At 46.0% G+C, this 12,653-nt stretch overlaps 1 protein-coding gene across 1 annotated transcript in view; it reads right to left on the bottom strand.

Annotated features, from left to right (window-relative positions):
* lama1 (laminin, alpha 1) overlaps nucleotides 1-11,294 on the bottom strand; it is a 55,619-nt gene extending 44,325 nt beyond the window's left edge. Inside the window, exons 1-3 of the mRNA XM_076291179.1 lie at nucleotides 11,207-11,294; nucleotides 5,753-5,923; nucleotides 5,367-5,479 (exon numbers count right to left, since the gene is read on the bottom strand). Coding sequence (XP_076147294.1) covers nucleotides 5,367-5,479; nucleotides 5,753-5,923; nucleotides 11,207-11,267 — 345 coding nt within the window. The 5' untranslated portion in view covers nucleotides 11,268-11,294. The remainder of the gene's footprint in view (nucleotides 1-5,366; nucleotides 5,480-5,752; nucleotides 5,924-11,206) is intronic.
* Nucleotides 11,295-12,653: the final 1,359 nt, after the last annotated feature.

The following is a 12,653-nucleotide window of genomic DNA, read 5'->3' as shown; positions in this document are numbered from 1 at the left end:
TCAGCCGCTTCCCAATGGTCGGGGTTCGAACTGGGAACCCTCCAGTTACGAGTCCGAAGCGCTAACCAGTAGGCCACGTCTGCCCCCAACACACCCACGCACGCACGCACGCACGCACGCACGCACACACACACACACACACACACACACACACACACACACACACACACACACACACACACACACACTCACACACACACACACACACACACACACACACACACACACACACACACACACACACCCTGCAATACTGCAATATTGATGTTATGGTGTAGACACGTACATGCTTTGCCACTAACCATGCACCTGTGTTTAGTGTGTTAGAAGCAGTATGTTATACTGTACATATAGTCCACTTAACCAGGTGGCAGGTGATGTGAAAAAGAACAGAGCCTCCACTAGAGCTGATGGCATTCACCCTGACAAGGTCATGGGAAACACAACTGGATGTGCCAGAAGAGCTGCTCTGTTTAAAATGTCTGTCCTCACAATTTACTTAACAGAAAAATACTGTCCCCAACACCTTGAATGTAGCCTTGTTGGGTAGAAAGTGGTTGCTTTGCACACAACTTGGGAATGTAACTGGGACTAGTTTTGTTCAACTCCAGATGGAGAGCTGTGAGAGCAATGTGGTCTACAGAAGGAAGAGCCTTGGCATACCAGTCGCCACACAAACTCAATCAATGGAGATTCCAACTGCCATTCAGGCTACTTTGGTCTTTGTGGCCAACATTTTGCGTTCTTACACACATAAATTGTTAGCGAAGAAAGGCCTAGTTTCTGTTGACATTATTTAATTTACAATTTCATAAATTATTTAATTTAATTAGACCACCATGTTGCCTTACCCCACCCCACACACACACCAACGTTTAATTGAACGGACTAATTGGCTATCCAAGAAGCATTTGCCAACAGTTGATGCCAAGTAATAGAGTTTGGCTCCAAGACTCTTGTCCACTTTGTGTCCCTCTCCGGGTCAACCCTGCTGCTGCGGCCTACCATCCTTTCTTTGTCCTTCTCCTCCTCCTCCTCCTTCTTTTCCTACCATCCCCCATCCCCCCTCCTCACCTCCAGCCAGACAAAAGCCCTGACTCATACTCCTCCTCCTCCTCCCCCCAGACAGACAGAAGGGAGGGGGAGAAGAGAGCCTGTGGCCAAATGCAGGTCTTTTCGTCTTCATGTGGTTGGAGGCCCAGACCCTCGTGTCCCTGCTCAGATTCCCCAGTCAGCATGTCTCAGCGGTCACGCCACGTCACGTCACGGCGGGCTCCTGGGGGCCCAAATGGCTGCAAGATGTGCCGGCGTGGACAGCCAGGTCTGCGGTTGGGTTTAGTCATGGCAGTGAAATTCCTATTCAATCAGAGTCAAACAGTCCTCGTGCCCCAGAGGGGGTTTCTGGCTGCAGTTCACAGCTGGGACAACACTTCATGAATTTGCTGACATTGTGATATTTGTAGATTAAGAGTTAAAAGATTTTGTCATAGTCAGACCATTTAGGATACACTTTTTAGAGTAGGTCTATTAAAATAATAGTTTGGTTTAAAAGAATATAGAAGACATACAGTATGTTGTCTGTGTCGGATTCAGTTGAGCATATGGAAAGGTGATAGAAGCATTGGTGATCTCTGTAGAGTGAGCCCTAACACACACACACACACACACACACACACACACACACACACACACACACACACACACACACACACACACACACTCACACACACACACACACTGAAGGGGAGACGGGCACAGTGTTGGCTTTGAATGGTGCCTAATCTGACAATTTGTTCCTACCGGCTGAGTTTTCTTGTTGCCTTCAGGCTATATTCTCCCTCTCTACATTGAGCCACCACCCCTCTACACAAACACACACGCAGACACATACACACACACACGCACACACGCACACACACACACACACACACACGCGCATGCACGCACGCACGCACGCACGCACGCACGCACGCACGCACGCACGCACGCACGCACACACACACACTCTCACACACACATACACACACACACACACACACACACACGTTTTCCAGCCAGCATGAATGCATCCAGATCTGGAAGCAGAGTTGCTGAGTAATCTGAGATTTCCTCACGGCTATTATGCTCTGTTGGCATGATGAGAGAGAGGAGATGGGCACTAGAGAACTTTAGCCCAGGTACACTGAATCTGGCACACATCTGGTTGTGACGTGGCCCGAATCTGCCCAACCCGAAACCGGATCTCAACCAGAAGTGTCCCACAGCTCTGTTCTCTGTGACAGTTCTGTACATTGACATACATTATACGCTATACATTTCTGTGCAGATCAGTACGGTGCAGTACAGTATTGTGTTTCCTGGGTTCATCCTCTACTACTGTTCCATCATTTCAGTGGCTCATTACTGTAACTAGTGGCAATTAGGACTGATGTGAAGTTGGATAGTCAACAGAGAACATATCATTTTACAGTTTTCTTGTGCCTCTTGAGGCTGGAAATATAATGTCTGTCTGTCTGTCTGTCGGTCTGTCTGTCTTTCAAGCTTTCTCTCTCTTGCTCTGTCCTATTTTCCCTCTTCTCTCTCTCTCTCTCTCTCTCTCACATTTCTGCCTTGCTCTCTCTGATCATTTATACAGTCATACTGATTTTACTGATTTTAAATCAACAACAGGCAACAAGCACTAGGTAGCTATCAAAATGGCTTTCCCTAGGGCCACTTATCTCTCCCTCTTTCTAAATCCATTTCTTTTCTCCATGACCTCTCTATCTATCTGCCTCTTTTCATTTCGTTGGAATGCCTCAGAGCCACCATCGGATTGGGCTTCATTTCAGCCTGGCCAATGTGCATGTGCCCTGTCTCTCTCTCTCTCTTTCTTTCTCTCTCTTTCTATTTCTCTCTTTCCCACTCTATCTTCCTTTCTCACACTCTTTCTATTGAAATTGTCCCTGCTCTCTCTCACTCTCTCAACCCCCTGCCCCCCCCCTCCTCTCTCTAGAATGTCTCTTTCCTTAGTCTTTCTATTCCTCTCTCTATTTCTTTCATTCATTTAAGTGAATGTTTTTGACTGTTCACCGAGTGGAGAGAGATCTAGGGTTTCAATCACTCTGGACAGCCTGCCTCTCTCTCTCTCTAACTCTCTCTCTCTCCCTCTTGTATTCCTCTCTTTTTCATTCTGTCCCTCTTCCTGGTCTTAGGGAAGAGAGGGTCTGAATAGCTATTGGGTTTGGACAACCTGCTTGCACTCTCTTTTACTTCTTCTCTTTCTTTCAATTACTCTTTCTCTCCCTCTCTCTTTCTCCCTCTCCCTCTCTCTCTCTCTCTCTCTCTCTCTCTCTCTGGAATGTCTTCGACTGGTCTCAGAGTGGAAGGGAGGTTGGATTAGTTTCTGAGTTTCTAAATCTCAATCGCTCTGGATAACCTGCTTGCACACTCTTTCTTTCTCTTTCTTTCTTTTCCTCTCTGCCTCTCACTCTCTCTCTCTCTTTCTCTTTCTGGAATGTCTCAGAGGGTCTCAGGGTGGAGAGGGACATGGGATTAGTTTCTAGGTTTCTGAGTCTCAATCTCTCTGGACAGCCTGCTTGCACCCTGTCGCCTCCCAGGAACCCTAAGCTCCTTTGAAGGGTTGAGCACTGGGGGAGGTCGCAGACACACACCTCCATTCTCTGATTCTCTCTCTCTCTCACACACACACACAGTCAATACTTCTCTCTCTCTTTCTCTCTCTCTCAGTCTCTCTATTTCACACACACACAAACAAACACACACACACACACACATACACACACACACACACACACACACACACACACACACACACACACACACACACACACACACACACACACATACACACACACACACACACACACAATGAACAAAGAAAGATGCAACTCTCAAATGGAGAGTGGATCCTTCCATGACATAAGATGGCTGCATAAGCCAGCATCATGATGACATACAGACCCAGAATCACATACACTGAATCCCACGCACATCATCGTAATGCTCCATCCATGTGTGCGTGTACAACTCTAGGTCAGAACTTGCATTTGAGTCCCTTTCCTTTCCTCCACCCACACTCCTGCCAGCACCTGGAGTGCATTTCATCCTGCCAAAAGTGTGTCCTGCTTTCTGCATACCTCACCCCTCTCACAGTCACTCCTACTCAGACCAGGAAACAGTATCCACCTGCTCCTCCCATGTGACTGGGCAGACCCCTCGCCGGAGGAGTCTCTCTCTCTCTCTCTCTCTCCCTCTCTCTCTCTCTCTCTCTCTCTCTCTCTCTCTCTCTCTCTCTCTCTCTCTCTCTCTCGCTCTCTCTGTAGTCTCTGCCAGACTAATCAGGTGCAACGGGAGTATCAGGCATGCCTCGCGGGGAGACAACTCCTCTCCCCCACACTCCTTTTTCTTCTCACCGGCCTATCTGGCATTACTGGGGTGCTACTGCCTCTTTGGTCCGCAGAAGGAGACTGTCAGCGACGCACAGGGAGATAAATGGCCCGACCTGACAGTCATCGTAACAAGCAGACATACAGACATCTTTCTCTCTCTCTCTCTCTCTCTGGCTCTCTGCCTTCCTCTCACTCTCTCTCTCTCTCTCCCGCTCTCTCTCTCTCGCTCGCTCTCTCTGTCTCCTGGCCTGATATGAATCTGTAGGAGCAGGTACTGTAAATCAGGAAGGCCTCCATGACAGGTGCTCTGGCTCGCTGCTGACTGTCTGTCTGCTGGCTGTAAGGTAAGGACTCCACGCTGTTATGGACTCCACGCTGCTGTGGAGAACCAGAGATTGAGCACAGGAGGGGCGGCTGAGGAGGAAGAGGAGGAGGAAGAGGAGGAGGAAGGGGAGAGCGGTGTGTTGGTGTGTGTGTGTGTGTAGACTTTCTGGCCAAGAGTCTGGTTTCTAGTGCAGCCCGAGGGGGTGAATGAGCCGCTGACAGCCGATTACAGCACAGGCGCTGGACAGCCTGAGAGTGAGTCAGTCGGGGGCTCTGAGGACTGGGCAGGGCGAGGACCGTTTGGACTGCAGGGATAGTGGTGGGAGAGATGCCCACTGCTAGCGCTGGACAGAGAGACCACCAGGAGAAATGACTCCACTGAGCTACGCATCAATGAAGCAAAGAGATAACAGCACAAGACTGTGACTGCCAGGTGCAATGGGCTGCAAATGAATCTAGCCAACAGGGCTTGTATGTGCTTCTATACAACGACATACTTGTATGAAAACAGCTGGATATTGTATATGAGTGTGACACGGATGTGTCTAAAACAGGACCCGGCAGCATGGCCATCTTCTGCTGTGCGTATAACAAGAAACTGATGCCCTCATGCAAACAGCGTTGTTGATCTCTGCTAGGTGAGCAGCCTACCTGTCTCAGGTCCAAAGTGATGGTAATCCAGTGATACTGCCGGCCGTTCTTGATGCTGGGACTCTGCCACCACTGGTTGGTGCCATCAATCGCTTGGCCAATGGGATGTCGCTCTGTGAGTGAATCAACACCATGACATATTTAGAAAACTGATTCATGATATTTTGCAGCTTGTGTATAGCTCAAACAATCACAGCCTACATTCCCAATGATAAGCCTGTGCATGTGACTCAACACATTCCTTAAGTTGCTTCATTTCTTCAACCCTTAAATTATTGCTTTAAAATGTCATTATGTTATCTGAGGGCTTATTTTGAGGTTAGCATTAGCTTGACCCTAATAGAATAAGAACAGATATTAGTGTGTATCCTGGGTGGCACTAGTACCTTTGGGATTGTGGCTGTTGGCATCACAGATCCTGCACTGTGGGTTGCGAATGCGCTGGCCTGGCACGTGTTCCACCAGCTTACAGGACATCTCCCGGTAAGGCTCTCCGCACGTGGCATTGGCAGTGATGTTGGCATTGGTGGCCAGGTTCAGGATGGCAGGAAACAGACCTACAGAGCAGAGGTCATGATCAGTGCGTTAGACGCAGGACACATCATCATATACTGACATGATGTTCATATTCACACATGCTGTATAAACACCTCACGGGGATGTTTTGCGGTGTCAAGAATCCAGTTTACTTAAGTAACAAAGCCTTTCCAAGAAAGCACTATCCACAGACAGAAGAGATAGGATCTTTCCCCAACACACACATTCTGCACAGAAGCCCTACCCCTACCCCTGCCCCCCACCCCACCCCAGCCCACTCCACTGCTCCCGTCTCACTCATCACACATCCCACACACACAACATCTCAATCTTCTCCTCCTGGTCCACCTCCCTTCCCTGTGTTCTCCTCTCATCTCATCTCTCTGCAGGCCTTTGCCTTTGAAGAGAGAATCCCCACAGCCACCCACCCGTTCCCCACCCCACCCCCCTTTGCCATGTTTACATGCACCATTGATGGCACAAATGACTATGTCTTGGACAATTGACAATGGCCACAGTCTATTCAGGGCTAGCTAGCTGCCTTTGGCTCACTGCGATAACCCCTCGGCCCTGGGGCCCCATACATCCTCTGGCATCTCCGCCTAACACCCACCCACCCCCCTCTTCATTCATACCTCATACCCACACTCCCCCACCCACCAAACCCACCCCACCCTCATTACAGTGAGTAAAAGAGTGAAAGACAAAAAGAGGGATCAGGCAAAGCTCTGAGCCAAGTGGGGTTGCTTCCGGCTCAGGCGGTCACATGCCCAAATGCAGAATACTTTTAGGTGGACATTTAAAGTGACCAGTCATCCCATTTTAAATGAACCTCCTCATTAAACACAACTTATAACAGAGAGTATAAATATGGTGAGAGATGATGTGATATTGTGAACCGTGAAGGTTCTTATGCAATACTATCATGATACAGAACACAGAGGCCATGAAGAAAGATAACTTTATCTGATTTCTCTCTGTCACATACACATGAACACACAACACAGACAAGCATATTCATGTTCCACACACACACATGCACACACACACACTACCAATACTCTAACCATCAGGCGTCTGGACAACACGCCAAGACAAACCCCAACCCCAAGTGAAATCCAATTCCCCTGTCCCCCCCAATGTCCTTGATGCCACGGCCCACTTCAAACGCAGGGCAGATAAAGAGTCTGATGAATGAAGACCCTCTCCTAATGATGGGGATGCACATCTGCCAGGCCATTATTTGCATACCTGAGACAGACACACCAGGGGACGGTGGGCCACCTATTCAGCAACTCTCTGTGATTTCATTAGGAGACAGAGCCTGATGCAATTACCCAAGACTGTAGAATGCCCACAGAAAACAAGATAAGAGAACACCCACACAAGTTTGAGCATCCAAATCTTTGAGAGAACCTTGGCATTTAAAAAAAATAACAAAAACAATCTGTTTGGGTGCAAGGTCTAGCTTCACTTTCTTAGACCTTCTGTTATCTGAGGCCATACCAATACCAGACACTGTTATTGTTGAAAGCAGGCTTGTTTCAGACAAGTTATTGCTGACCACAGTAGACACATGAGGAGATGAGGTAACAGTTTATTGGCAAAGCATCAGCAGGAGTCCTTCAGGGGTGACCAGTTGCTCTGCTCAATAAATTCCTCAGTTTCGTCCAACTCACTCCTCTCCTCTCCGCTGTTGTTTCAGGTGACTGCCGGAGTCACTCACTCACACACACACACACACACACACACACACACACACACTGCCCCCCCCACACACACACATTACCATAGTAAACACCTGCTCTGTCTGTGTCACAGGCTCATAAACCAGGGCATTCCCCAGAGTCCTGTGAAGCCTCAAGTGAGAGTACTGGCTGCTGGGAGTCTGTTCACCTCTTTAACAATATCACAATGACAATTATGGGCTCAATGTGTTTATGGTGGGTATGACACTGCTTGCGTAAACTAAATCTACTGTCTGCCTTTACATATAAGTAGGGTGGGAAGCTGACATTTCAACAATACTGTACATCTCTTCTGATCTACTGTTCAGCCAGCATGTGTTTACACGGTACTGTATATGCATGCATCACTACGATGGTCTTTTCACATCTAGGCAAAGCTGTGGTAAAGAGGTTTAGCCTATAGCCCTGTCAGCGTTTATGAGAGTAATAATGGCCCCACATTGAGTTTTTAAGGTGATCGAGTTTCACACAGCGCCTGTGGTCTCCCGACACATCATCGACCTGTCCCACTCCACAATCTATGGTGGGGGGGATCAAGCTTCTCCGGCGAGAAAGCAGAGGTCAGACCACAGTATAACATCAATATTTTGACAACAGTCACCCCCTGATTGACTACTGAAGGCCCCTAGAAGTTAGTCCACGAGAGGAGCCCAGGATGGCAGGCTCTCATTCTGCTGAGCTTGAGGCCATTTTTCTGTTTGGACGCAGCTGTCTGCAGGGCTGTTTCAAAAGTGCAATCTTCACTGCCATTTAGAGTTTTTCAAGGGGAGAAAATGCACATGATTTGCAGATGAAGCAACTGTTGACTCTGATAACCGGAGGCAATCCGAGATTATCAGGGGTGAATAGATGCTGTATTATTTGCTGAGCTTCTGTTGGAATTCTTAGTGTCTTCACCTCAGAAGTGAGAGTCCAAAGAAAGTGCTTATCAAGAACCTGATAGTTCAATGATTGTGTAATGAACCAATGCTTGTTAAACAGAAGAATGTCATCAACAATTGTCAATCAACCAACGCACTTGTCCACAACCACAACCCTGTTTACTCAGAAGTGACTTTGTAGCACCTAGTTGTGAAAGTGAACCTATTTTATAATATACAACTTACTAATATAAATGCTGACACAGCTGTATTTTCAGTATGGCATCTATAGCTCCACAACCTCAGACCCTAAAACATTTCCCACACAAAGACAATTATGCCGTGAGCACCAATGCTCCAAGGAGCCAATTTCAGGTTCCTTGTCTTGGGACCACCCAACTAATTGCTTGTATCTGAAAGAGTCTCAGGTGGAGAGAGCTGAAAACAAAGCCGAAGATTATGAGGGAGCTTTCCTAGTTAGCAAACGCTTGACTGTCTCCTAATGACAGGTCTTCGCCATTCCAAAAGCAGGGGGCGCCTAGATAAGGGTGATGAAATCGATAAGGCACACTGTTTGAGACAATGACATCTGGAGATAAGACGCGTGGCAGCAGATTGAGAGTGATAAGCCATTTGTTATTGTTCTCAGCTAACAGCTCCTTCAGAGTAATTATCATATCCGTGTATTAGCAGCCAGCTTTATGATAAGGTCTAACTCATATGGAATGTTCAGGAGCTCTGTTCTGGGGTACAGTGGATCCTGATAACCACGTAGATCTTGTCAATTTGTAAGATGATTTGGAATGCTGACAGTGAGATAGGCCGGGTGATAGATAAAGAGAGAATGAGAGAGAAAGAGAGAGAGAGAGAGAATGTTATGATGTATGATCTTGCCATTAAGTTCATAGATGCTGTATCCATTTGATTGTAATGGATAAAACCATATGATTATGTGTATCTTGCACATGTGCACTGATGCACTTAGCAGGCATTGTAACCCAAAGCATCTAGACTATAGTGACTGCCCACAGCTTGTTCAGTGTCTGTCCTCCTCAGACTGGAACTGGAGGCACAATGCAGGCATCCCTAGTGCCAAGCTCCACCAGTCAACCTGAAGGAACAGCACATCATATTAATCCCAACCAGCACCACCCAGTAGCACTAGCACCGCTAATGAGCTTCCCACTGCTACCGTGGAGGGGCCAGGGGCTATCTATCACAGTCCTGTAATTTAGCCTGCACACCACCTCATCAGCCTAGCCTCGCCTCGCCTTCCTCAGCGCAGAGCCGGGGCACTTAGACCCCAGCGCACAGCGCAGCAAAGTGATGGAATAACAAGGATGGGGGCACAAAGCTGGGCTTTCCCAACTCGGCTTGCAGTCCCACAGTCTCTTGGTTACTTTGGTGCTAACGGGCACTGGAGTGGAACACACACAAAATAAAGCCCTTGGGAATATGAGTGCTTTGAAAAGCCAGCAGATAAAAGTGCCGCTTATGATAACATTTCTAATCCGCCTGCACTTCAAAGGACTTAACAGTAACCAGGCCCTTTTCATTGATCATCAGCAATGCCTGGGATTCACAGGCACAGGGCGGTGATGATTTCTCATGGGGACCATGTGTTATGAGACCAAGCTCAAACTCCTGTCGGCTTCATTGGAATCCACTGTGAGGTGTGAAATCACAGAGAGATGATGTGTATTCCATTTGGGCAACATCTGCATCGCAAATTGTAGTGTAGCCTACTTGTTAAATAGCCTGAGTTTTAATGAAAGAACACACGTTTGGTCATTCCCTACTGTCAAATGACAGCGTGTATTGTGTGTAGGCCTATGTGTGAATCTCTGCTATAACACTGGTTTTGTGAGTGAATATATGATTGCATAGTGCACTTCAGCATCATTGATGCATTCTGAGCGACTGCCCTTCGCTTTTCAGAAATGTGTCAAGGTCTTAACATTCTTTACCTTGACAAAGTGCGGAGCACGGCTTTGAGTTAAACGCTCAAACTAATTTCACGGCAAAGTTGCGACGTGCGTGTCTCATGTTGTCCCAAAATGTAAAGTGACCATGTAATCTGCACAACAAAAGTTTAGTAGTGATCACATGATCACTGTTTGAGGTTAATTCTTTCAGATGCCGCTGCGGTGCGACCCCAGCATGTTGGCATGCCTGTCCGTTGCAAAGAGAGGTGTCAGCTATTGTAATTCAACAACGGGCAGGAATTTCTCATGCAGTCCACTTGAGCAAACTCGCTGGAATAGTCATTAGAGCGGGCCTAACTTGGAGACACTTGGCATTTTAAGGGATGTGCGTTTGGCTTGTAGTGCGCTAGGTGTTGTAAATAGCCAAAACGAGCCATGAAAACTATACTGACGCCGAAGAAGCCCATCTTATGGAATGAGCACAAAAAAGCTCCCAAGATGAGAAATGAGAAACATAAATTCCATGGAAACTCAATCATATCCATCCCTAAAAAAATACGTAAGTATCTATTATAAATAACAATTTTCGTTCAATATGAAACCGTTAAATTGTTGTAGTCCACCCCTTTCATTACACATGCATTACATTGTCCAACTCACAAGGCAATACACATTATAAACTAATATGTTTAAAAGGCTCAGGGGCCTCGTGTTGAATGGACTCTGAAAAAAGTGCAGAGTCAAAAGGAAAGGCATTACTTCCAGCTCACCTCTTTGCTGGCACTCCACAGAGGATGTCCAGAGCAACACAATTGCAAGAAAGAACTTCATCTCCGCTATTGCATGAGGACTAATGTTTTTTAAAAAAAATATATATATATCAACTTCGGTTATTGAGGATGCTACACAACTAGTAATACGATTTACTGAAGATGATTAATCTAAACGTTTCCCATTCGTAATTCTCGTTTCTCGACTCCGTGATGGCATCCACTCACGTCCCCCTTGTCCTCTCCCTTTCCCCCTCTTTCATTCAGTACCAACTTTTGTCTCAACTTTTCATTCTGTCCCGCTACAAAGTCGCTAGCTGGGACGTACCATTGCACCAGAAGAAGGGGTGTGCCCCATGTGCGGAACTTCAAATTTATAATTGTTTTAACCCAAGGCCTTGACGAGGCACTACCTTTGAATGAAGTTAAATAAATAAATATGATAGATATGATATAAAACAATATTATAGCATTTATGACATTTTGTGTATCAAAGGTCACTTAACACGTTAGGTCAAATCCTAACTAGATAAAAAAAGAGTGAGAAATCCCTGGAGCTATAAATCATTCGTTATTGATGATACTACATGGACTTATGTTTGTTTTGTAATAGTATGAAATGTGTTTCCCCTTCTAATCACAATTTTCGTAATAGATAAATATCCAGATTTGAGATTTATTCCAAATATCAGGTTATGAAATATTTTTTCTTCTTTTCCTTAGAAAACAAAGTAGGGCAGCATACTGTAGCATAGGCTACAGTAGGCCACTAGACACACACACACACACACACACACATACACACACGTGTAGGTGCACACAAGCTGCAAAGCATAATTATTATAACCTTTATTTTACCAGGTTAGTCTCATTGAGATACAAAATATCTTTTTCAAGAGAGACCTGGCCAGTATAGCAGAGCAAATAGTTACAAAACAAATAACAATCATAAAACAAACACAAAAGAGGCAAGACAACTCAAGTGCATTCCAGATTAAATAAAAGTGCCGTTAATTAAAACATTTGCGCTGGATGGTTCTATGGCTTTAACAACACCATTAAAATCATTTAAGGAAATTAGACACTGTAGTTTGAGTGTTTTCTGTTGGTCATTCCAAGCAGAAGGTGCAGCAAACATGAAAGCCTTCTTGAACAACTCTGTCTGGGCTTGAGGTACACTCAATAAAATAGTGTTCTGAGACCTTAAGCCATAAGTACTCTGTGTAAAAGAAAGAAATTCAGATATGTAACATGGGGAGCCTGCCTATAATGCCCTTATATATGAAGATATAGAGGCGTAAGTCGGTGATTTGACAGAGAGGGCAATTTCACTGTGGAGTAAAATGTGCAGTGATCAGTGAGGGGTCTGCAATTTGAAATTAACCTTAAAGCTCTTTTTCTGGCAGAAAAAGTAAAACAAGATTTGTTCCTAAAGAAAAAACCTAGC

This window comes from Alosa pseudoharengus, unplaced genomic scaffold (assembly GCF_046254945.1).
Source record: "Alosa pseudoharengus isolate Yale_2024_CS ecotype anadromous, Long Island Sound unplaced genomic scaffold, YU_APseudo_1.1 YU_APseudo_1.1_scf_18, whole genome shotgun sequence".
In the NCBI taxonomy this organism is placed as follows: domain Eukaryota; kingdom Metazoa; phylum Chordata; class Actinopteri; order Clupeiformes; family Clupeidae; genus Alosa; species Alosa pseudoharengus.
The sequence above is the reverse complement of the archived record's forward strand: the minus strand, read 5'-3'. Positions and strand labels throughout refer to the sequence as shown.